This window comes from Myotis daubentonii, chromosome 19 (genome assembly GCF_963259705.1).
Source record: "Myotis daubentonii chromosome 19, mMyoDau2.1, whole genome shotgun sequence".
In the NCBI taxonomy this organism is placed as follows: Eukaryota; Metazoa; Chordata; class Mammalia; order Chiroptera; family Vespertilionidae; genus Myotis; species Myotis daubentonii.
In genome coordinates this window covers 25,183,332-25,209,227 of record NC_081858.1, presented here as the reverse complement: position 1 = coordinate 25,209,227, position 25,896 = coordinate 25,183,332, and the positions used below count along the sequence as shown (strand labels likewise).

Genomic DNA, 25,896 nt, shown 5'->3' with positions numbered 1-25,896 from the left:
GGGTGTCAACAAAGGTACCAACAATGGAGAGTTTGTGCTTTCTTTCAAGAGACAAAACCACACGCGGAGCGGGTAGCCTCACACTGTTCAATGGGATCTTTTCCTTTTGTTGTCGTGCCCTTTCAGGCTCGGTTTCATTTACTGGACAAACGGACTGTAGCCCTTTTGCAGAAGCCAAAGGAGTGTTGAATTTCTCAGAACCCGCATACGCACAAATGAGCTCCAGGAAGTGTTGCCTCTCCAGAAAGCGGAGGGTTGAAGGAAACATTCGTCAACAGGGCCGGGAGGATTTCCTGCTCTGTGTCTCAACTTCACTCAAACGGTTCATAAATGTCCTCCTTTAAAAACAAAAAAACACTTTCATAAAACTAAAAGCACCAGGATCCGGAGTCCTAGCAAACCTAAAAACTCCATCCGTTTCCAGGGGGCAACGAAGCCCTGTGCATCCAGACGGGTTTCTTAGTCGTGTCAGATGACATCGGGAGGGAAATTGGACCTGGGCGAGGAGTGTACGTAGCACTTTCTGGAAGGCGAAGATGAAGCGTTGATCCCATTAGGGAAACAAAAATATTATACAGAACTTGGCACTTTTTCTGTATGCTTTGAGGGTTTTTCCTTGTGAGAAGATGAAAAGTTGTCTTCAAATGTTTGCTTTTCTTTTCCGGTTTTAATTGGTGTTTAGAAAAGCGAGCAATGCCGTGCTTTCCTGCTAGAATCTGCCTCTTGACTACGGGCACGGGAGTTTATAAAATATGACAACCAAGAAATGGCGTGGGACACATGAATCTTCAACAGTGTCAAAATCACAGCACGAGGGAGCAAGAGTTCCTGAATTCGATTCCCTTTCTTCTCCCGAACTGTTCTGAAATCTGTTTAGTCAGTAAACAGAGGGCCCGAGCCGGTTTGGCTCGGTGGATAGAGCGTCGGCCTGTGGACTCAAGGGTCCCGGGTTCCATTCTGGTCAAGGGCACATGCCCCGGGTTGGGGGCTCGATCCCCAGTAGGGGGTGTGCAGAAGGAGGCAGCCAAGCAGTGATTCTCTCTCATCATTGATATTTCTCTCTCTCTCTCCCTCTCCCTTCCTCTCTGAAATCAATAAAAATATATATTTTTAAAAATAAAAATAAACAGAAGGATACAAAAATGAGTCAGACGCAGTCCCTGCCTTCAAGGAGCTCACAGTCTGACACAGAGGTGCGGGCAGGTGCGCTCGTACCGCCAGGCGTCACAGGTGTTTGGCTGGAAGTCTGTGGAGGACTGCATGGGAACTGAGCAGGTGCAGGGTGGAATGTTGTTTGACGTAAGTCTGGAATATTTGGAAGTCGAGATAACTTCGGTTGTCATAACTGGGAGGGGTGGGGCGGGGAAGCAGGTGCTGCTATTGGCATCTAGTGGGTAGAAACCAGGAATGCTAGCAAAACCCTACAGTGCACACGACAGCCCCCCACAACAAAGAATGGTCCAGCCCCAAGTGTCAATAATGCTGAGGGTGGGAAACGATGGTTTCCAGTGGTTCTCAACCTTCTGGCCCTTTCAATACAGTTCCTCCTGTTGTGACCCAACCATAAAATTATTTTCGTGGCTACGTCATCACTGTCATGTTGCTACTGTGATGAATCGTCATGTCAATATCTGATATGCAGGATGGTCTTAGGCGACCCCTGTGAAAGGGTGGTTCGACCGCCAAAGGGGTCGCGACCCACAGGTTGAGAACCACTGGTTTAGACGGAGCGATGAGCAGGGGTTTGCTGGGCAAACTCAGGGGGAAAGAATATGCCAAGAAAATGACAGGACTGGAGGGTGGGACAGACAGATAAGCTGGAAAAGTGATCCACAGCCTTAAGCTCCTTATTTCTTCCTGTTGAACTCAGTTAGTTATATGTCGCTTAATAGTGATGTGATAATGTTATCGGACTATCTTTCTTCCTGGTGTCAGAAGGAAGTGCCACCGATAAAAACTATGACTGCTGGACACACCTACTCTCAGCGGCTCTACTCAAGCATACTCGTTCCTCAGCAGTGCCAGGAGCCCATTCACAAGAAAAAACAAAGACGGCGTTTGAGAAATCCAACGTAGGGCAATGGGGTGGGTGAAGTGCCCATAAAAGTGAGGATTGTGTCGTATGGCTTGTGACAAGACCCTGGCCACCACGGTGTTAGCCTCCCTCATGTAAGTTGGGATCTGGAAGTGGGCAGTCTGAAGTTGGCCAGGGCTAGAGGGCCACTCCCTGGGGCCACCAGGAATCCAGACTTCTTCTTATCTTTCCCCCTCTGATATCCCTAGCATGTGGCTTCCCTGCTCAGACTTGCAAGATGACTGGCGAACGTTTTCAATCTTTTGACCTTTTATGAGCATTCCAGGTAAGAAAGGTTTAGAGGAAAAAAGGGCAAAGGCAGGAGATGAGAGGCTTCCTAATTGAGTCTCTTCCATTTAACGAACTTTCCTGGAATCCTCTCTGCCTGGAACTTCCACTTATACATGTGACCTGAACTGTGTTACCCGGCTCTCCGCAGCTCCCAGGGGACCCAGCCTGTCTTCTGCAGGGCACTCTGAACTAAAATGATATTTCTCGCCCGGCCGGGGTGGCTCCGTGGTTGAGCATCTACCTATAAACCAGAAGGTCTCGGTTTGATTCCCGGTCAGGGCACATGCCCAGGGTTGGGGCTAGATCCCCAGTGTGGGGCGTGCAGGAGGCAGCTGATCCACGATACTCTCTTATCATTGATGTTTCTATCTCTCTCTCCCTCTCCCTTCTTTTCTGAAATGAATAAAAATATATTTAAAAATATATATATACACACATAAATATATTTCCCAGCTCTCTTCACTGAGAGAATTTAAGAAGCAAAGAGATACCCCAGTGGCCACGGACATGCCTAGGGCCCAGATCTTTGTCACTAATTATCACTCTTCACTGAAAGGAGCCAGAGCTCCTTGGAGAAATGACTGGTTCCAGGGCTGGGCCTGGGAAAGAATAGGTGAAGCTGCAATATCTTGTTCTGCCAGAAAAGAAGGACATGTTCAAAGAATGATTGGGACATGTCAGAAGGAACACATGTCAAAAAGAGGCTCCTGTAGCCCTAACCGGTTTGGCTCGGTGGATAGAGTGTCGGCCTGTGGACAGAAGGGTCCTGGGTTCGATTCCAGGCAAGGGCATGTACCTTGGTTGTGGGCACATCCCCCGTAAGAGGTGTGCAGGAGGCAGCTGATCGATGTTTCTCATCAATGTTTCTAACTCTCTATCCCTCTCCCTTCCTCTCTGTAAAAAATCAATAAAATATATTTTTTTAAAAAATCAATAAAATATATATATATATATATTTTTTTTTTTTTTTAAAAAGAGGCTCCCGTACATACTACATGAATAACCCCGAAGGTATTATGTTAAGTGAAACAAATCAGACACAAAGGGACAGGGACTGTGTGACTTCACTTGTATGCGGTAAGTAGCATAAGCAAGTGAATAAAGACAGAAAGTAGAACAGAGTTGTAAGGAGGGGCTGGGGGAAGGGAGGAATGGAGAATTATTGCTTAATAGGTACAGAGTTTCTATTTGGGATGATGTAAAAGTTCTGGAAGTAGTGGTGATAGTTATACAACAATGTGAATGTACTTAATGCTTCAAAAATCAAAATAAATAATACAGTAATAGATTTTTTTAACCCATAAAGTACAATAGGACCTTGTGTGTTAAAATACGAATCTGTAATTTTATTTTGTTTCTTTTTCCTTTAAGTTATATTGCCATTCTACTTTCTCTACAGACTTTTATTCCAATGTAATATGGTTTTATACTTAAAATGTTGTTATTGATTATCTAATAGGCTATCCTGCGAAAAAGTAAATATGTACATATAAGTATTTTAAAACTTTCTTCTTACCATAAAAGTAATTCTGCATAAAGCAGAATTAAAATAATTAAAATAAGATGATTTATCAAAACTATATTCCAAATTGTTATAAATAATTAGTAAACATAGAAAGTAGAATTATATTGGAGATATATGTTTGGATTAATGGAGTAATAGTATTTATTGCTATAATGAGACAGGATTTGGCATCAATTTTATTTCATTTTTCATTAAAATAAAATGTTAAGTGCCCCAGACCATTGTTCATAAAGCTAAGTGAATGGGAATGGAAGGCACTTTATTTTAACAATGTCCTTCAATTGTTTGAACATCTTTCGAGTTAGGAGCCGAGTCACATACCGATCCATCACTAAAAACTATTGTATTAAACTCAGAGCTGACAGCCTAATTTTGTCTTCCATCAATTTTACTGAAAAGAAGAATTAGAACCAATGGAGTTGGAAGGGGATTTGATACTCAGTGATGAGGGTCATTTTTCCCCTCCATGCCATCACCAGTAGCTTGCCTGGCCTATTTGTTTGGGACCCCAGAGCTTTGCCAACATCAGGGCAATGCACCTTGGAAAGAAGAAGCGTGCGTGGAAAGAGGATCTGCCCTCTGCAGAGAGCAGGAGAGGTGCCTGTGCAGAGGGAGGTGGGAAAAAAACCATCCACTAGAGAGGCACCGTTCTCAGGCACGTGGATCTTGGAAAAGAGGTTTTACGCATGTACCCACACATGTGGCTGGGGAAGTCTCTGTGTGTCCTTAGGGGTACCTGCACACTAATTCTAAAATCACTATCAACAGGCCTATTGATCCCAACAGTGTCTAGGATTAGTCATTATGCATACCTTTTCCCTAAAGGGGGGTAGGAACCTTAGCACATTTTATTCCCCTTCTTTCTCTCTCTTTACCTGTGCCATCTCCCTCACCCAAATATAATCTCTACCAGGCTATCCAACAGAAAAAGAATGCAAGCCACTCCTGTGATTTAAAAAATGTTAGCAGCCAATTTAAAAAAAGAAACAGGCAGAAAACAAACCAACCAACAAACCCAAACACCCCACAAAAAATGGTTTCACTCAAAATGTCACAGGTACCATCATTTCAACATATAATCAACATAAAAAATGAGTCATGAAATTTTTTTTATGCTAAGTCTTCAAATCCAGGGTGTATTTCACGCTTGCAGTAGATTTTAATTCAGAGTAGTCACATTTCAAGTGCTTAATAGCCAAATTTTAGTGAGGAGTGACTACCCTATTAGAGCAGCTGTTCTCGAATTTTGGTTTCATTTTGTTACTGGGTTGTATTTTGTTTTGTCACATCGGCACTTATTTAGACTTAATGATCTGCTTCTCAGCACTGTTTTCTTACATTTCACAAAGACTAAGAACTTTGTATTTTATCTATTTTTATAGCTCTTATCACAAATGCCTAGTAAATGTTTTAACATACTAATGGCGTCTGATGCAAGAATTATCAGATCAATCTTACATAGAGGATATGAAACTGTTCAAAGGTTTGCACTTGAGCCTTCATGGATAGCAATCTGCAGTGTCTGTCAAATTACTGCATTTCAGCAGGATTTTAAATTTTACCAAAAGGATAAAAGCCTTGAAAGCAAAACTGGGGGAGAGTCCATTTCAACCTTCCTTTTCTACCCCACTCACCAAGAGCACAATGCAATCCATCCACCTTTCTCCTCCTCTGGGCCAGGCTGTAGGGGCCTCATGCACTTTCTTCTTATGCCTAAATGATTTAAATTTCTTACAGTGTTTCTGGGATTTCTTACCCAGAAATCCCAGACATTCTCTTGGCCTTCACAAACGTTAACTTAATAAATAAAAGGTTGCATGACAATTACATGACTTTTCTCAGAACGTCTGACAGCTTTCCAAGGTCCTCGAACCCAAATGTGCGCAGTTCTCAACCTGAATTCCAAAAACGTCTCCCAAAAGGCCTGGGAGACCAGAAGCCACTCGCAGGCACATGAGGACCCCTGGGGTTCAAGGCTGGTGACAGCTGAGGAGTCAGGCTTCTCTGTCCAGGGGCGCCTGGGACTACGGCCACCTCTTTTCTGCCCAGACAAGAAGAGTGTGCGCAGGACACTGTGAGCGGAGCCAGCTCGCTTTAAATCAACTGTCCCTGATTTCACTCCAATTTGGAGGAAGAAATGCATGTGGGGAGACTGGGGGGGGGGGGGGCAGCCCAGGGGACTATCAGGAACTGTGTCCCTTTAAAGAGCCTGCAGAGCAAGAGACTGAATTGCTTTAGCTCTGAATTGCTTTCTTCCCATCCTGAACCCTCCCCACCAAAATATAAATGAAGAGCTAATCTGACATATTAACACCTTAGAATTACCAAGACCCAGTCCATCTTTTCACGTTTTGCATATATTCCAATCACTGGCTATGACATCTTTGCACGTGTGCACACACACAGAGTTTTGCTCATCTTTGCACGTGTGCACGCGTGCGCGCACACACACACACACACATCCATTGATCTGCAACCGCCGGGCAGGAGCCTTGAATTTCCCTTCGTTTTTACACGTGAAATGTTTTTCTCATTAAAAAAAGGACTATAATATACGCTTATCCTAGAGAGCTTGGAAATGCAAAGAAAAGTTAAATCACATGCATCCCCACCACTAACACCTATCGTCTCATGAAACCCTGGGCAGTGCGCAAGCTCATCTTTCTCAAGGCTCGTCTTTCGCGGAATTTCTTTACAGGCTTTTTTTTCTAGCCCATGGCCCGGTTCGGCTCTCTCCCGACCTCCCGTCCACTCGGGGAGGAAGAGATCCAGTCCCGTCCGCCTGAGATAAAAATCTGATCGTCTCGGCAAAAAAGAAAAGTCGTCCGTCTGGAAATCTCTCGGCTTGGAATGAAATTGTCATTCTGAGTAAAAACGCGTCAGCGTAGGGGGCGGGGGGTGAGGCTGTTAAGGAAACTCGGCCGGCCCCGACCCTTCCTCCGCCGCCTGGGGCCCCCCCAGCCCTCGGGGGCCCCGCACCCACCCAGGGCCGGCTCCCTCCGGCCGCCCCCGCGGAAAATGCCCCCGCACACCCTGCCCGGAAAAGCCGCCGCCACGCTGGACGCCTTGGCCCCGCCCCCGCCGCGGCCTGTGGACCAACGGGAGACGAGCTCCTCTACGCGTCACGCGGCACTGGCCAATCGCGGGAGGCCACGACCGTAGAAAGGCTGGGCGCGGCCCGGGCTGACGGCTGGGCGGCGGCGGCGGCGCGCACTCGCGTACACACACAAGCTCGGGCCATGGTGGTGGTGGCGTCCGCGCAGAGCCCGGCGGCCGGGGCCCCGAAAGTGCTGCTTCTGTCCGGCCAGCCCGCCGCCGCCGCCGGAGCCCCGGGCGGCCGGAATGTGCCGCTCATGCTGCCGGGCCAGCGAGGGGCCAGCTCGGAGGCGGAGAGCGGGGGGCCACCCCTGGCGCGAAAGCGACAGCGCCTCACACACCTGAGTCCCGAGGAGAAGGCGCTGCGCAGGTGGGCGTGGGAGCCCGGGTCTGAGATCGGATCCGAACCCGGGTCCGGGGCCCGGGGCCAGGGTCTGGATCGGGCAGCGCTCGCTCGGGCGCCCTCGGCCTGGCGGGTCCGATGCCAGCGCGGCGCGGGGCGGGGCAGGAAGTCGGGACTGACCGCATCCACCGCGCTCCGTGGAGCCCGGGCTGCTCGGGCGTTTTTTTCGTTTCCTTCTTTTCTAGCTCAGGAGGGGAGATGCCTAGAGCCGGGGATGTTGAGCGACCACAGTCCAGTCGTTCAGCTTTTTTTTTTTTTTTTTTTTGCACTTGGAGTCGGTTATCCGCTCGGGTTCCCTAACTTTATTTCGAGGGGCAGCTGACATGACAGCTGTTGAAAGGACCCTGAGGTCACCGCAGCCTTAAAATGGCATTTGCTTCCTGGCGTCTTTGGGGAGAGGGGGGAGATGCTGATGACTCCGTCCCCTGCAGTGTTATTTCTTTTCTGATCGCCGTGCACTTGGGGATGCAGTGCCTCCCGGAGCGGACAGGGCTCCCGCCCCGGGGACTGCCCGGGATCTCGGCCGCGGAGCGAAGGGCACCCATCAGCCCCTCCCTCGCTGGAGTTGCGCTTGCGGGGAGGGAGGGTTTCTGTTTGGAGCGCGATTGCAGCCTTCGCTAGATTCGATCCGTCCAGGTTGGATCCTGTTCGAGGGGGGTTGGAGTTCAGGAAGCAGGGGGAGTGGAAAAGGGAGGAAGAAAGTTCTTATGTTGCAAGAGGAATGAATATTTGTGTCCAGCCCCCGTGCTGTGGCCAGAATGAGGCTGAAGTGGATGATGCAACCTGGGAGAGAATAAAGCAACATGGGGGTGGGGGGGAGGGGGGGGAGAGAGAATAAAGCAGGTCTTCAGGATAGGCTGAGAGAAGGCTGTGTTTTTGTTTTGTTTTGTCGAGGGAGATGGAGCCTGGGTCGTATTTTTTACCCTTCGTCTACCGGATGCTGTACATGTATGTGAAAGCACCAGCTGGCCGAGTTTTCAAATAAAGATATAAGGAAGGCGGGACATGACTCAGTGCGGTATGCCCCTTCTGTTCGCAGGAAACTGAAAAACAGAGTTGCAGCCCAGACCGCCAGAGACCGAAAGAAAGCTCGCATGAGCGAGCTGGAGCAACAAGTGGTCGATTTGGAAGAAGAGGTAAAAATACTTAAAGCTAAAAAAAAAAAACCCACAAAAACTCTTCTCTCTGTTGTGTATCCTTCCCTGGTACATGTTCTGATATTCGCTGCCCACCCCAAGTTGTGTCGGTCCCTTTGGAATAAAATGGAACATGTGATTAAAAGTTAAGTCTAGCCCTGGCCGGTTTGGGTCAGTGGATAGAGTGTCAGCCTGCGCACGGATGGGTCCCAGGTTCGATTCTGGCCAAGGGTACATGCCTGGGTTGCGGGCTAGATCCCCAGTAGGGGGTGTGCAGGAGGCAGCCGATCAGTGGATCAGTGATTCTCTCTCATCATTGATGTTTCTGTCTCTCTCTCCTTCTCCCTTCCTCTCTGAAATCAATAAAGAAATATATAAAAAATAAAATAAAATAGAAGTTAAATCTAAGTTAGGGTGGACAAGGTCGCTGGTTAAATGGTGAAGCTGGATGAGAGAAAATGACCCACCGGCAGGCAGATGGTACTGGATCTGTTTCAAAGTTGGTGAATTACAGCAATGTTTATCAAGGTAGTGCTAAGAAATTGTTAAGAGCAGAGGAGGAAAGAAATCATTGCTTACACTTGAGTCCCTTCCTGGCATGGCCAAAGTCCACGAACGGTTCCCTTCCCCTTCTAGGGTATGCCTGATCTTAACCTGTTGCCATTGACACATCCTAAATAATGATTATTTATATTCTTTTTTTTTCATATTTTGATTTTATGGTCCACTTTTGTTATTACCTGCCAATTCAAGATAGGATTTTTTTTTTGGTCATCATATCTAAACTAAAGCTACAAGTCACCCTTTGCTGAGGTCTATGTTAGTTGGAGGCACTGTGTTATTTGTGACCCCCATGAACTGGCACTTCTTAAATAGCTTATTTTTAGTCATTATGACCTGGCCTTTCTAATACCTAGTGTGACCTGGATAAGCATAGTTTTCCCAAAGGAGAAGGAAGGGAAATTAATTGAAGTGAAACTCCCATCAGGTGTATTAAGTGAAAGAATTAGATGTTTTAATAGACTCTTACGAACTTTCTTCCAGAACCAGAAACTTCTGCTGGAAAATCAACTTTTACGAGAGAAAACCCATGGCCTTGTGGTGGAGAACCAGGAGTTAAGACAGCGCCTGGGCATGGATGCCCTGGCTACTGAGGAGGAGGAGGAAGAGGAGGAAGAGACCAAGGCAAGTATCTCCTTTATCTGATGACGAATGGGAGAACTGTTTCTAAGTGGCGTGACATGGCCTCTTTAATGACACTTACTTATTTTCAAGTGTGTATTGAATAGTACAAGTCCTGGTACTTAATAAGTTACATGGCGCTCTCAGAGGAAGTACTAACAAATGCCGATAGCCCCTAAGATGTGCCAGCGTTAAGGAGAACCAGCGTGAGAGAGCCAGTCAAATCTGACTTTGAACGCTACTAACATTATAGGAGCTTTTTGATGAATATGAATAAGCAGGGAAAGGACTCATTTTGATAGCGACACTTCTCTGATAGAAGATTTATGGCTTTTAATCTATGGATTAATTTAATCTATAGATGAGGAATATTATTGTTATGGAGAATATCACTAGGATATTATTTAAGAGTAAAAATGTTTCGTGGCATGCAAAACCACAATGAAAAGTCAGTTTTGCCTGGCCCATGTGGCTCAGTGGCTGAGTAACGACCTATGAACGAGGAGGTCACAGTTCGATTCCTGGTCAGGGAGGCAGCTGATCAATGATTCTCTCTCATTCATCATTGATGTTTCTGTCTCTCCCTCCCTCTCCCTTCTTCTTTGAAATCAATAAAAATAGAGTTTTTTTAAAAAGGCTAGTCTTACTCCCTTTTCTCATCTTTTCTTGAGAACTCAAGAAAATGGAAATAACAAAGGTCAGGGAAATATTTCAGCTCTGAAGATTAGTTTTCTAAATTTATTGGAAGTTGCGAATCACAGCTGCCTGGTGAGCATTTCCTTGGGGATTCTCAGCTGTTTATTCACTTTGGTTTTTCCTCCCAGGGGAATGGAGCGAGGCCAGTGGCCGGGTCTGCTGAGTCCGCAGCACTCAGACTACGTGCACCTCTGCAGCAGGTGCAGGCCCAGTTGTCACCCCTCCAGAACATCTCCCCATGGATTCTGACAGTGTTGACTCTTCAGACTCTGAGGTAGGGGCTGTTTGGGTTTACTAAAGAGGTGTTATCACTAGTTAACTCCATCTTTGATGCCCAATATTCCTACCAGACAGATTAGGGACAGAAGTTGGTTTGGGTTGGGTTAGGGGTGAACATCAACTATCTTCCCGTTTCCAGGTGATTCAGAGCATGGAGTGAAGTGTAGATAAATGGGTCTGGTGGGTTCCGGAGGTGATCCTAGAGCAGCGGTTCTCAACCTGTGGGTCGCGACCCCTTTGGGGGTCGATTGACCCTTTCACAGGGGTCGCCTAAGACCATCGGAAAACACATCTATAATTACATGTTTTTGTGATTAGTCACTATGCTTTAATTATGTTCAATTTGTAACAATGAAATTGGGGGTCACCACAACATGAGGAACTGTATTAAAGGGTCGCGACATTAGGAAGGTTGAGAACCACTGGCCTATAGCATAATTGATTAATTTATGTTACAGGGCCTAGTACTTCGTGTTCTCAGGTGCATTCTAATTTTTGCCTCTTGCAGTCTGATATCCTGTTGGGCATCCTGTTCAACTTGGACCCAGTCATGTTCCTCAGATGTCCTTCCCCAGAGTCGACCAGCCTGGAGCAGCTCCCAGAGGTCTACCCAGAAGGACCCAGTTCCTTACCAGCCCCCCCTTCTCCATCACTGGGGACGTCATCAGCCAAGCTGGAAGCCATTAATGAACTGATTCGTTTTGACCACGTATATACCAAGCCCCTGGTCTTAGAGATGCCCTCTGAGACAGAGAGCCAAGCCGATGTGGTAGTGAAAATTGAGGAAGCACCTTCCAGCCCCTCAGAGAAAGATCCCCCTGAATTCGCTGTCTCCGTGAAGGAAGAACTTGTAGATGACTTCATTCCAGAGCTGGGTATCCCAGATCTCCTTTCAGCCGGCCACTGCCTGAAGCCATCTTCCTGCCTCCTGGATGCCTATAGTGACTGTACATATGAGGGCTCCCCTTCCCCTTTCAGCGACATGTCCTCTCTGCTTGGTGTAGACCATTCCTGGGAGGACACCTTTGCCAATGAACTCTTTCCCCAGCTGATAAGTGTCTAAAGGATGACCCAACGTTGCCCTTTGCCTTGATTTTTACACTGCCTGGAAGAGAGCAGAGAAGCCTGTCTGTGCTTCATTCAGAAAGCCAAAGTAGAAGATGCACAGCAAAATATTTGTCTGTTAAACCTCACAGGTCACCCCAAGTATTGTCTTTTGAGACATTCAGCCGTCCCAAGGTACTCAGATATAGTGCTATATCCAGAATTGCAGCTTTTGAGGTAGTATCTTAAGGGCAGTGGTTTGCTCTAAAGTACTTACAAAGGGACCTCAGACAGGGAATTTATGAATGGCCCTTTATCATTTCTCTTCCTTCTCAGCGTCCTAGGCCTGCCTCTGATTTTTAGGGACTTTAGTTTGCTTCTGCAAGCAGAGAGAAACCTAGCTGAGGGGGCTCCTTTTCCCTCATGAACAGTTCAAGTAAAGATCAAGAATCTTTTGTAAAGTTACAGAAATTTACTATGTAAATGCTGATGGAATCTTTCTCTGCTAGTGTATCTTTTGGAAGGTGCTTTCTTCATTTATTTAAAACTACCCATGCAATTAAAAAGTGCAATGCAGTCTTTGTTCTATGATTCCTTCTTGGATCTTATCATGTTCTTCCCAGGTGTTCCACTGTTTGCCGTGGTAGTGATTTATCCAACTTCAGTAAGCATGCCACTTTTAAAGTGCCTGAAGGTTTTCCCCCTGTAATTACTGCTTGCTACAATTCCTGAAGGCCATAAGTGATATAATCTACTCTAAGCAGTTACTATATTTCAGATCATTTCTTTAGTCTAACAACAGACCATTATCACAGCTAGTAAGTGGCAGAGCTAGAACCCTTAACCACTGTTTCGCTATACCATCTCATGTGAGAGAAGGGCATGCCATTAAATACCAAGATTTTCTTGCCATTATTAAAGGGTTTAAGAGCACTTTCTAGAATCAGACTCCCTGGCTCAACTCTTCCACTGGTTAGCTGGGTAATCCTGGACATACCACTTATTTTCTTGTCTGTAAAGGGGCATAATAGTATCTCTACCAGTTGCTAAAGGATTCAGAGATGGTGTGTTAGAAGCACTTTGGACATTCTAGGCACCATCCCACGCACTAAAAAGTTAGCTATTCTCTCCTAATCAATTTTGGAAGGGTTTTAATGACAGAATTAGATATACATACTCTAGAACTTGTTTCACAGAACATTGCACCTGTTCTAGAGACTTGATGGCCTCCTCATCCTTCAAGGTGGACCTCTTGGGAATCCTTTTATGAGATAGTAAAGGGTTTCCCTCACTGACATTTCACCTATGCCAGCATTCTATGCCAATGTTAAGACAACCTCTGGGGAGGTCAAACTGAACGAGCAGATGAAAATGGGATTCAGTCCCAAGCAGCAAGGCACAACGGTATCGTTTCAACCCAGTACAAGGGATTGAAGGCATGTGATTTCTGTGTGATTGGCGGCATGTCCACACGCATACTTTAAGGCAAGACAGCCTAAGATTCCTGGTCACTGAAGCCAGAGCCCAATGCTGGTGCGTGGCATGCACGCTTGCTTAGACTCAGTTTCTGTGTCGTAAATGGAAGGACAGCCGCCAGCTGTCCTCATGACTAAAAACTTGATCACCTGATTTTCTGTAACTGAAAACTTAAGAGCTGAGAATCTATTTAGAGATAGTGTAGGCAGATGTAATTACAGATGCATTTTAAGCTTCCATCATAATAGCAGAAGCATCGAAATTGAGGCTCAAGTCATTTACATTCAATGACATCACATGAAAGAGGCAGCTGTACTAAGAGGAATCACACACGGGACATGCATAACCTGTAGGTTATCGGGGTTTTCATTTCCTGCACAGATGGGTGGAAATTACTAAACACTCCTCAGTCTTGAGAAAACACCTGGTATTCAAGACGTCTTCATATTGGAACACTAAATCGAATGGTTAGAAATAAAAATCAAGACCCTTTCCTACAAAACCAAAACACAATTTCTATTAAATGCAGAGGGCTGTCCATAACAGATGAAGAGAATCAGGTGACATGCCTGCACACCGTTTCCCTGGGCCTTGTAACACCAATCTCTGTGGGCTTCCTTGCTTTTCTAGGAATACTACTAGAGCAAACACAAAGTAGGCCAGAACTGTAGACAGAAGGTCATACTGCGTACTCCAGGAATATTTTATGGCATAGGTTAAAGTCTAATAGTCTAAGAATTAAATCTTTACCCCTTGACCCAATGTTCATTAAGGGACAGGAAGACTGGCTTACTTACCCACTAATCAGTTGCTGAAAGACAACATCCTTATTGCTGGAGTTGTCCTATCTGCAATGTCACTGGCAGAATATTTGAACCAAATGGATATACACAAAACTAAATATCCCCTCAAGGAATTAAATGTTTGTGTGTCTTTAACTGACTTTAGAGAGGGGGCAGGAGAGAGAAAATTATTGATCAGCTGCCTCTCGCACAACCCCCAATGGGGATCTAACCTACAACCTGGGCATGTGCCAGGTCATTGAACCAGTGACCTTTCAATGCACAAAACAACACTCAACCGAGCCACAATGGCCAGGGCTCCCTCTCAAGGAATTAAGTGTTACACTGCCTAAAACACATTATCAATAAAACCAAATGACATTTTAGGTATTGCTGCAAAAAGACTGTAAAACCACTGGTGAAGTCTGAACACTGCACCTAGTGAATTGGATTATACTATCTTGTCAGTATCTAAGGTTTTTTAGTTTTTAAGCCTGTGAAAGAACTTTTAAAAATAACTTTTAGCTGTGATTTCCAAATGAAAAACAAAACAAGATCCTGAGTTTTCTGTATAATTATAACCCAAACTTAACCTGCCCATAAATCAGGGAATCCACATTTATCAAACAATGGTTGTAAATATGTGGGCAATACTGCCACCCAGTGACCTGTCAACTCAACAAAGGAATGATCATGTAATTGAGCATCCTGGAATTTTCCTATTCCTTATTTTTAAAGGTCCCAAACCTATAAAAACAGAACTGTGAACACTATGCACCCTTTTCAACTCCATATTTGAACATTTTTGAAGGCTCAGTCACCACTGCCATCTTGAATACGGGCAATTAATCACCATTACCAATCAATGCTGTTCATACAACAGTAGTGAATTGCTAAGAGTGGATAGCATTCTAGGGGTTTTAGGAACGGCAAGACATACTATGCCTGTTTTGTAAAGAGCTAATTCATTTATGAAACTTACCTTTAACCCAACATAATCATCTCTTCAGAATATATTTAAGCCCCTCACTGACATGCTACTTGAAATACAATTTAGAGGAAAGCAAACAAGTGATTGTTATATTTACTTAAGTACAGAAATACAAATATTTCAAGAAGTCCAAAACACTTATGAAGTTTTATTGAAAACAAATACAGGAACACCAGATTCTCGTTTTAAAGCAAAATTGACAGCATTTTCCAGAACTTTCCTAGTACTGCACCATTCTTATCACTATTAAAAAACAAAACGAAGTTCTAAATCCAAAATAATTAATGAACTTGCTGGTAAGCATTCTTCTCATGGTTCTAGTTTTCCTAAATTTTACATTTGCACCTTTTCAAGAATGAGGGTTTTTTTATTTGACTGATTAATATGTGAGAACTGGACTTACTTTCTTCATATTAATTTTTTTTAAAAAATCCACACACCCTTTCAAACTCAGAGAAAATATACATTTGTTCATTAAAGCTCACCTGCTTTAGATAATTTTTCCTCTTCATACATTAGCATAGAAAGCCAATGTTTGATCCATGCAGCAAAAACTGTACAAAATGAAAAGACGTTATTCCCCTAAGGAAACCTTAAGGCAAAACTAAAAGTCTTATGCCAAAAAAAACCAAACAAACAAAAAACAGAAGCATGGGGGCTGTGGAGACGGCTCAGGTCAATAAGCACCACAAGGATGAAGACCATTTTAGTAGAAACGTATGCAAATTTAGAAAGGAGCATTGAACATCCATTTTCCTGCAGAAAGAATTGTCATGTCAGATCACTTGACTCCTGAAACAAGTTCTGTTTAGATTTTAATAAACAGAATCTTAATTCTCTCCTGTATTTGCCTATGGTATCAGAGCCTTGGTCTGGGGGCTCTTTCTTCCTCCTCTTCATTACACGGACCCTGACCAAAGGCCTGCCCAACATTCCTATAGAAGACAATCGTGTGCGTGGGTGCTTCTTGGGAAAGCTGTGACCTCCCCTTCCACCCTAACACTGGGACTAACTCCAAATTCCGGGAGTTGCTTCATGTTTTTGGGTTGCAATAGAACAAAGTTTTTAACATGGAGATTTCTTTAAGGCGACAAACTTTACAAGTTGGTCCCAATAAACAATGACCTAAAGGCAGTTTTTCAAATGGCATGAATCAGACACAGGCAGATTTCAACAGAATACAGTTTACATTCATCTCTAAATCTGAGATTAAGAAACTATTAGCTGGTTTCCAACTGGTTTAAATACTGGTTTGAAGTTTGAATGATTTTATTGTGTAGACATTAAATATTTTGTTTAAATATTAAACATTAAATTTTTTCCTGACTGTCCAGACAGAAATAGAGAAAGCAGGAACAAAAGGCAAGAGAAGAAACAGTCCACTAACAGACTTGTGACTTCTACACCATCTGTAACAAGGGGAAGGATTTCAGCATGTGTTTCAAAATACCTGGGAGCTAGTTTCTAAAAAGTTACCTCTATACTTGGTATAAATCTTTTTTTTCTATACAAGGTATTTGATTCCTACAAAGGGAGAAGAAACCCAGAAAACAAAAAGAACGAGGTGGTCTCCTGCTATGTGAGGAAAGGGCCAATATTACACTATTACACTCATTTAATAAGTTATAGTGAATATTCTGTAGCATTAAAGGAACTGTCATTTCACTTTGCACTACTGAGTCCTTGCCACACAGAAAGTTCTTCCTGAGAAGTAAAACACTTTAAACTTGGTTATCCCCAAAGGACACCTTGAGCTGGTTTACATCTGAAAGCTGAAGACTTCCTGCCTGCTCGCAGGAAACTCTTCTCTACCAACTCTTAGGCTACTGCGTAATAGTTGAAGCACCAGGCAAACTGGCTATTTCAGGAAATCTCAACATGGCCTGCCCATATGTTCTCAGTTAATTATCCAGTCATTGTTTCTAAATTAACATTTAAAACTCAACTTGCTCATACAGGTACCTTTTTTTAGCTACTGAAGTGATCAATACTGGGCTTAGCTGACACAGCACTTCCTCAGGATTACCCAAGAGATGCTTCTCCCAGAGCCAATTTGCACATGGGTTACCTCACAATCCTTTGAATTATCCAAGTTAATTAAGTTGTAAACATTACTGAATAGTTCGGTTTATCAATTATGCAAGGGAATCCCAGGAACTACAGTAACACAGAGAAAAAAGCCTCAAAGGAAAAACCTTTTCTTTGTATTTTCATTGCATTTTCAGAGGCAGAGAGGTGAGCCACAATGCTACTGGCTATTTAATCAACTTAGCTACATTGAAATGACAACTACTGTACAAGTTTCAGAGCCTCTGTTAAATTTCTTAGCAATAGGCTTGAGCTGCTGCTTTCTTCCCTCCTTCTCCCCAATCATAGTCACCACTGTAAACAGAGTTCATATCTACAGATGAAGCTGGGGTTCAACTGTCAGGGTTCAGTTGTAGTAGCAGTGCCCTTTTTTCTTAATGCATCTTTTTTAACTCGAGTCTCAGTATTTTCCAAGTTTCTGAATGGTTTAAACAATGTGACAGATGATTTAAGTCACCCTTACACACGGAGTGTCTATACTTGCCTGTGCAGACTGTAAGCTCACAAAAACAATGCCTCTAGAAAATAGCCTCTCCCTTGAGGCAAGCTTCCTTGGCAAAACGTTGAATTTAAGAAATGGCTACCCAAAATGAGAGGCCCGCCCCAAACCACAGGTGGAGGTGCTCTTACACCCGTTTCATAACTTTCAAGTCCCTATGCTGTATAAGCAGGCTCATGAATAAACACGAGCCTTCAAAAATTGGACAACTTTAGTATAGAAACACATTTCTAGAGTTCCATCTCTTCTTCTGTGCAAGCAGCTGTCTCCAAACTATTGTACATCGGCAGCCCTGTTTGCCGAGGTTCCAAGAACAGTTCAGTTCTCCTAGGGAAGGTGGTGCCGGCGGCGGCTTGCTTAGCTTGGCTCTCTCTTGTGTAGTTCTTAGTGTTAGATGGTGGCTTTGGCTTATCAGAAAGGAGTTCAGGGAGAGGTTTCCAGAGCACAAGCTCCATGGAAGGACGGCTCCTAAGAAATAAAATACAGATTTTTATTAAAAATTCTAAGACGTGAAAATAAAAGATATATGTTGAGAAGCTAGTCTACTGTCTAATATGTAGTATTACACACTGAAAGCATCAAAAGAAGAGATTCATTATAATAATGCAAATTAATTTTTAGAAAGGATATTCAGCCCTAGCTGGCTTGGCCCGGTGGATAGAGTGTCAGCCTGAGGACTGAAGGGTCCCAGGTTCAATTCCGGCCAAGGGCACATGCCTGGGTTGCGGGCTCGATCCTCAGTGGGGGGTATGCAGGAGGCAGCCAATCAATGATTCTCTCTCATCATTGATGTTTCTATTTCTCTCTCCTTCTCCCTTCCTCTCTGAAATCAATAAAGAAATGTATTTAAAAAATAAAAATAAAGAAGGATATTCAAATACATAAAATTTTTCAGTTCTGCATGCATTTTTAACCAGACCAACTGGTTGTACTGATGCTGTGATTAGAATATAAACATCCAATGTGAAAAATAGAGGCCCTTGATTTAATATAACTTTTTTTTAGACAGAGTGGAAAGGAGAGAGGGGGGAGAGAGAGAAATATTGATGGGAGAGAGACACATTGATGTGGGCTACTATCTTGTACTAACCTATTATAAATGAAAACGAAGCACTGGAAAAATACATTAGAAGTATCTCAGTATGCCCTTTGCTTAGTATAGCTATGAAGTATGTTGCCTGGCAGGTGTGGCTCAGTGGTTGAGCACTGACCTATGAACCAGGAGGTCATGGTTCGATTCCCGCTCAGGGCACATGCCCAAGTTGCAGGCTTGATCCCCAGTTGGAGGCATGCAGAAAGCAGCCAATCCAGTGATTCTCTCTCATTACTGATGTCTCTCTCTCTCTCTCTCTCCCTCTTTGAAATCAATAAAAATATATTTTTAAATAAGTATAATTCTTTTTGCTGTAAGCCAATGCCTGTGTCTGCTCCCACCAAACCTTCCCAGTCACTAATGGTTCGATGGTTTCTGGAGCCCAAAGGCAAGTAAAGCAAAATAAAATACAAACAATAAAGAGTATCTCCGAAGGTGAGCTTCTGGAAAACTACCAAGAGCAGAAAGTGCTATGTTTTAGGCTGGAGAGTAACGTCACCTGCTTTCTCTTGGCTAAACTACTGACCCATCCTCAGGGTTGGGTAGTTAATTGTAAGCTCAAGTTAGGGACTGTGATCTAACATCAAGCAGCGCTGAACCCACTATGGCCAAAGGCAGTAATGCTTCATCTACCTAGCATCCCTGGGACTGGTGCCCTACGAGAAGGTACCAGGTATATGCCACGTATCCTGACTCTCAAGTCTTATCTAGGCAGCACATAAATGGCACTTATAACCTGCCTACAGCAGATGCTGAGGACTGGAGACCACCTAGGCTCAAGGATACAAGAATTACCGAGCTATCATGCGCTCTTATGTTAATGAGCTCCAGGATGTTTTGCTTTTTAGTTTAGGGTCTTACGTTTGCTTTCCAGTTTCCTCCCTTGTCCTCACACTATACTTTCATTACTCACGACAAGTCTGTTTGTTCTGCTCTCACGAGCTGTTTCTACTCTGATGATCTAGGAAACCAGAAAAATGAAACTGTGTCTATATTAGGGGAATAATGGTGCTTACAGCTAAAGGCCTTGAGAGGCTATATACACTATAAGACAAACATATGAGTTTTGATTTATAACCTTTGTGATAAGTCTCTTTTCTGACTGCTGGGAGACATTTTTGTTTGTTTCCTAGATCTCGATAGTGTTCCTGGATGACTGAGAAGCCAGGTAAACGAGGTTTTGAAATGTGGATCCTATGACCTATCATAAGAATTTAAGAGAATGGGCTCTTCCTTGCCAATCCTCCCATTCCCAAACAGAATACACTGCCTTTCAGGCCTGTATTCAAAGAATCCAAGGGTTAAGTAGGCCAACCATTGCAGTCTTCAAACTCTTTCTTGCAGAGCATTTTGCTCACTCCAATGAACTAAAAAGGTCTGCAACCTGGACTAACACAAAACCTACTGCTCTTTCCTTTGGCTGGTGATCAGGAGGTGAAGAGACGGCTAGGCGAGGATAGGCAATGTCTAGGGACTCTGGGTTTTCAAGATCATAAGTAAATGGAAACTAGGAACCAAAACTTACATGGACTCAATCATTTTCTTTGTAAAGACTTCATCAAATTCCCTCTTCAAACCTGTTTTCATAGCATCAGAAAGGACAAGACTGGGGAGATGGTTAATATTTCTGTCAGCTTCAACTTCTTCATCTTCGTCAATTATTCTAAATAAAGGCAGCAGAAGCAGAGAAAAAAACTTAGTCAAACTATTATATATTCTAGTAATTGAAAAAAAATTAAAATAAGAAAGGATAAAAGTAACAGGTGCTATAGCAAAAGGTCAAGTAAAACATGAGGCTATACATGAGTGAAAAAATTATACACAGAATAGTTATTCAACATTTCATTTAATAAAAGTTTTATATTCGATGCAAAGTTGAAGAATGTGTCCCTGGCCCTAGCGGGTCTGGCTCAGTGGATAGAGCGTCAGCCTGTGGACTGAAGGGTCCCAGTCAAGGGCACATGCCTGGGTTGCAGGCTTGATCCCCAATAGGGGGTGTGCATGAGGAAGCCAATCGATGATTCTCTGTCATCACTGATTTTTCTCTCTCTCTCCCTCTCCCTTCCTCTCTGAAATTAATAAAAACATATTTTTTAAAAAAAAGAATGTCTCCCTGAAACTCCCATAAACCAAAAATTAATATTCAGAGATAGTAGTAAGTGAAAAAATTCTGTACAGTTCTACAAGAAGAGCTTACTTTAACATTTAATATGTACATTTTGAGTTCCCTTATTTTTACAGTTTCTCTAAGAGGTTGAGGATCAAGGTATCATCAAGTGATGAATTAGACTAGCTTAAAAGAGTAGAGACATTACATTGGAACAGCAACAAGCCCGTTATATACGCTGCCCATTTACCTGTCCTCAATTTCCTGAAGTCTCCTTCTGGCAACTTCACACTGTGGTTCTCCAGTTGTCTGATCCATTTCTTCACAAATAACATCTAACATGGCAGGTGCAGAAAGGCCACTAGTGCATGGACTTACTCCATGACCCTCTATATCCTGATGTGCACAAAGAATCCAGTCATTAGGACCAGCACAGAGCCCTGCTTCAGTTAGCCTTTTCTTTCTTACTGGGCAACTGGAAAAAAAAGTTTTTTCAATGAAAATCCTGAATATAAATGAAATGTAGATCATCCCTCTCTCTAATCAAATTCTAATATGAAAGAACTCTAATAACTTCTGACAGTGTGTTTATAAAATCACGCATTTTCTTTTCTGTCATTCTTACCGCCTCCTTGAAAGGTTTTCTTCTACTGCTCTCTGCCAAACTAAGCTGTACCTACAAGATCCTTGCTTTTATAAAGTATAAGTGTTCAATGTGGAAACTTGAAGTCATTCCTATTTGGCTCTGGATAGGTCAAGTGGGAGTAAGGAACCAAAAGTCACAAAGCAGCAATTCAGCACCAGCCATATTTTGTCATATTGCTGCTGCTCTATCAAACTGGTCACAGGCGAAAGTGGTCTGTAGGCGTCCCGTATTCCCTTACGGCAAACACATACGCCTCATCAGGTCTGGTCTCAGTGCTACGGGTGCTGCTGCTGCTGCTTTCTTGGTCCTCTCCAAAATGCCCTATTGTCAGCTGGCTCTCTGAGCTCTTGATTAATGAGGTACACTATTCCCCTACCTTCAAACATAAACTATCTTTACTTCCTTGAAAATTTTGTATTTCATAGAGACCTTAGAGTTCATCAAATCCAATTTGTTTTGCACATTTGGAAACTAGGATCTAGAAAAACTTAAGTACTCCCTCCAAATGTCATGTAAGACAGAATTACATGTTGGGCACCAGACAGACCCACCCTAGAGCCCCTGAATCCTGCTTCTGTGGCATTTTCACGAAAACTGCCAGCTCCTTGGGAAAGTTCAACTGTTCAAACTCTTATCATGAAGTAGTATTTGCAAGCACGATATTACCAGTTTAGTTGAAAGCTGTATGGCAACTAGCCCTGTTCTATTTCAGTATTTAGGCCAAAAGTACTTTATGGTCTGGGCATTAGCAAGTGCAATCTCAAGACCAGAACATCTTGTATGTTTCCTGATGTGCACATGTACATACTTGGGAGGAGAACCGGTGGGTTAAAAGGTACATGTGCCTTCAACTTATTAGATAATGCCACCCTGTTTCGCGAAGTGCTATGCCAATTTACATTCTCATCCGTAGTGTTTGAGAGTTCCTGATGCTCCATGACCACGCCTATATCACGGTGGCTTTACTATGCACTTCCCTAAAGACTGATGAGGTTGAACATCTTTTCGTTTGGCTGGTCATCTGGATATCCTCTTTTATCTCCCCCCCCCCCCCCCCCCGCCGCAACCTCCCCACTGACTGCCTACCTATGAATACAATTTTTGCCTATTAGATCATCAAATTTAAAAATATAGATGTGGTGAGAAGATGAAAAACAGACATTTCCACTGCTGTAAAGAATATAAGTTGACAACTCTGGTTCTGGCATGGCTCAGTGGTTGAGCGTGGACCTATGAACCAGGAGGTCACGGTTCGATTCCTGGTCAATTCCCAGTTGGGGCACATGCCCGAGCTGTGGGCTTGATCCCCAGTGTGGGGCGTGCAGGAGGCAGCTGATCAATGATTCTCTCTCATCATTGATATTTCTATCTCTCTCCCTCTTCCTTCTTCTCTGAAATCAATTAAGAAATATATTTTTTTAAAAAAAGAAATATTTTTTAAAAAGTATTTAAAAATTAAAAAAAAACACACACAGAAATTTAAAATGCATACATTTGCCCTGACTGGTTTGGCTCAGTGGAGAGAGTGTCGGCCTGTGGACTGAAAGGTCCCAGGTTCGATTCCAGTCAAGGGCATGTACCTTGGTTGTGGGCACATCCCCAGTAGGAGGTGTGCAGGAGGCAGCTGGTCGATGTTTCTCTCTCATCAATGTTTCTAACTCTCTATCCCTCTCCCTTCCTCTCTGTAAAAAATCAATAAAATATATTTTTAAAAAATAAAATAAAATGCATACATTTAAGACCCAGCAATTTCCTGTCTAGGAAATCCATTCACGTACTTGAAAACATATACAAAGAATTTAAAAAGAATGTCCATGTGCTAAGCCAAATAAGCCATTAAGAGAAAGATAAGTATCACAGGATCTCTCATATGTGGAATCTAATGAACAAAATAAACTGATGAACAAAAATAGATCCAGACACACAGAAGCATGGAACAGACTGGAATGTCAGAGGGAAGGTGGAAGTGGGTGGGACGAGATCAACCAAAGGACTTGCATGCATATATGCATAATCCAGGGACACAGACAATAGGGTGGTAAAGGCCTGGGGCAGGAGGGGGGTGGGCAGAGACACATGTAATAATTTCAATGATAAAGATTTAATTTTTAAAAAGTCGCCAAAACCGGTTTGGCTCAGTGGATAGAGCGTCGGCCTGCGGACTGAAAGGTCCCAGGTTCGATTCCGGTCAAGGGCATATACCTGGGTTGCGGGCACATCCCCAGTGGGAGATGTGCAGGAGGCAGCTGATCGATGTTTCTCTCTCATCGATGTTTCTAACTCTCTATCTCTCTTCCTTCCTCTCTGTAAAAAAATCAATAAAATATATTTTAAAAAAAATAAAAATAAAAAGTCGTCGTAAATTCAATCTTTATCTTTCTTCACATGCAAAAAAAAAAAAAAAAAAGCACATGGTAGAATTGTTAGTAATAGCAAAAAATTAGAAATAGCTTGGCAATCCATCCACAGGATACTGGTGATCTATACCCAGCCTTACAAAAGGAATTAGGCAAATTCTATGTGCCCACAGGCAACAAGCTACAAGAAAGCAGAATGAAGAGATGCTTGTGTTGCCCAGTGTGAACAATATATCTTCTTACTAACAAATGCAGGCATATACAGTGATAAGCGTGTAAGTTTTTAAACAATTATCTTCCAGAGGAGATACAGGAAGCAGTTAACGGTGGTTGCCTCCGGGGAGAGCTGTGAGCTGGGAAGGTAAGACTTTTAAATACTACATATCCTCCTGGAATTCTTTTCACTGTGTGTGCGTGTAACATTCACATGGTTCGAAATCAAAACTTCCCAACCCATTAGAGAGCGGGAGGGGCCCGGACTCTGCCGGCCACACGGTGCCTTTCTCTAAAGCACCACCACCCGTGTTGCTAGTGCTATCGGTTCCTGCGCCTCCTTCCATCCTTTCACTGCAAACAAATCACGGACACAAAACAGGGTCAATCCTCACACGACAAGCGAATAAATGGCCCCTGAAACTTACTCGTCATCTTCCCGCTCTAGCTTGTGTTTCTTTTTGCAGGGAACGGAAACACTGTTGAAACAAAACACAAACAAACAAGCGAGGCATCAGTTTCCGGGGAAAGGCACGGAGCTCGCGCTTGCAGCAGCCACTCTTTCTGGCTGCAATAAGCTCCCCGCCCCGCACGGACCCAGCTGCCGGTCCCTCTCCGGGACGGACACCAGGTCGCCAGGTCAAGCAGGTACACGTGGGGAGGTCCCGGCCCAACCAGCGATTGCAATCTGACCCCTCGCTCTGTTCCCCGTCATGGGAGAGCCCCGGGGGCAGCCCGGGAAGGGAAAGGGGGTGCGGGACGGGCGCCGCGATCAGCGCTTTCATTTGCACGATCTCACGCGGAGGACCCGCTCCGCCCCTCTCTGCAGAAGCAGCAGCCGCCGACGGCCCGAGACGCACGGAAAGTTGTGCGCATCGGCGGCCGCGCCGGGTCCGAAAGAGGGGCGAGTCGGGGAGACGCCGAGGGGACACCAGGCTCCCGATGGCCCGGACTCCGACCCGGTCGAGTTGGGGAAAGTCGGCTCACTTCCCAGAGGCGCAGGCGGGCCGAGGTCCCAGCGCGACCTCCGGCGACTTACAGTTACGGTCCCTGCAGATCCGGTTCCCCGTCTGTAACCGGGGGCTGCGGAGCCTCCCGCGGAGGGAGCGCCCGGCCCACCCACCCCGCGCCCGTCCGGCTGCCTACCGTCCGCGCGCCGGGCTATTCGGAGAGACTCGGGGTCCCGGCCGCGGGGCCAGCTCGGCACCGTCCGTCCCCGGCGGGAAGGCCCGGCCGGAGAAGGCCGGTGTCGGCTGCAGGAAGTCCGAGCCGCCGCTCAGGGGGAGGCCGCTGAAGGGCCGACCGAGCGCGGCCATGGCCGGGGAGACGAGGGGGCTGCGTCCGCGGCCCAGGCCGCCCGCGTCCCCAGGCCCCGCGGCTGCAGCCACAGCGATTGTCGAGAGGTGCCCGCCTCTGAGCCCGCTCTTGACCTCACGTCACGCCTTCTAGAACCCTCCACCTCGGGCCGCCCAGGGGCACGCTGGGATTTGTTGTGTGTGGAGCTCGGCTGCCGCGAGGAATGCTGGGACTTGCAGTCCTGGGGAACTACAAACAAGATGGCTGCCTTGGTTGAGCCGGCTAACGCTTGAGGATGGCTGTCAGGCTTTGCCATGACCTAGGTTCGAATCCTCCCTTCACAAGGTATGTCATCCGCACCTCCGTTTTCTCAGTAGTAAAACCCGATGATAATAATAGTGCCTATCTTCCTAGGGTTGTTGGGAGAAGTAAGTGAATTAAACATATAGAGCCTTTGGAACTCTTCTCAGCACAGAGTACAGATTCATTAAATATCGCCATTAATTCCTTCTGTCCTATCTAATAAAAGGCTAATATGCAAATTGTTCCCTAAACCGGGAATTCCATCGGGAGTTTGACCAGGGGGCGGGGCCGGCTGGCCAACCTCCTTTGCGCCCCCCCC

The 25,896-nt window shown here is 44.7% G+C and overlaps 2 protein-coding genes across 4 annotated transcripts; one reads left to right on the top strand and one right to left on the bottom strand.

The window, feature by feature from the left end:
- Positions 1 to 7,078: 7,078 nt before the first annotated feature.
- Positions 7,079 to 12,302, top strand: XBP1 (X-box binding protein 1). Its single transcript, XM_059676104.1, is given in 6 exon segments — positions 7,079 to 7,356; positions 8,429 to 8,525; positions 9,570 to 9,710; positions 10,532 to 10,591; positions 10,594 to 10,677; positions 11,191 to 12,302. Coding segments are annotated over 6 exon segments (1,164 nt in total). The 5' UTR covers positions 7,079 to 7,129; the 3' UTR covers positions 11,746 to 12,302.
- Positions 12,303 to 15,103: 2,801 nt separating this feature from the next.
- Positions 15,104 to 25,442, bottom strand: CCDC117 (coiled-coil domain containing 117). 3 transcript variants are annotated; one of them, XM_059676106.1, is made up of 5 exons: positions 25,125 to 25,442; positions 24,407 to 24,457; positions 21,013 to 21,237; positions 20,181 to 20,318; positions 15,104 to 18,030 (listed from the first exon to the last, which is right to left on the bottom strand). In XM_059676106.1, exons 1-5 carry the CDS (start codon positions 25,292 to 25,294, stop codon positions 17,793 to 17,795), a joined length of 822 nt encoding a protein of 273 aa, XP_059532089.1. In that variant the 5' UTR covers positions 25,295 to 25,442; the 3' UTR covers positions 15,104 to 17,792. The 3 variants fall into 3 exon arrangements, with proteins under 3 accessions (XP_059532089.1, XP_059532091.1, XP_059532090.1); XM_059676108.1 differs by having other exon boundaries at positions 21,013 to 21,158; positions 25,125 to 25,197; XM_059676107.1 differs by lacking the exon at positions 21,013 to 21,237.
- Between the last annotated feature and the right edge of the window lie 454 nt (positions 25,443 to 25,896).

What these genes read in the sequence shown, in the direction of transcription:
- CCDC117 (XM_059676106.1), bottom strand. Translation starts at nt 25,294, where the DNA reads ATGGCCGCGCTCGGTCGGCCCTTCAGCGGCCTCCCCCTGAGCGGCGGC. An exon ending in CTTCAGGAAATTGAGGACAG is followed by an intron (nt 20,319 to 21,012) that starts GTAAATGGGCAG and finishes GCCTTTATTTAG; the next exon opens with AATAATTGACGAAGATGAAG. An exon ending in AAGAAAATGATTGAGTCCAT is followed by an intron (nt 18,031 to 20,180) that starts GTAAGTTTTGGT and finishes TTTATTTCTTAG; the next exon opens with GAGCCGTCCTTCCATGGAGC.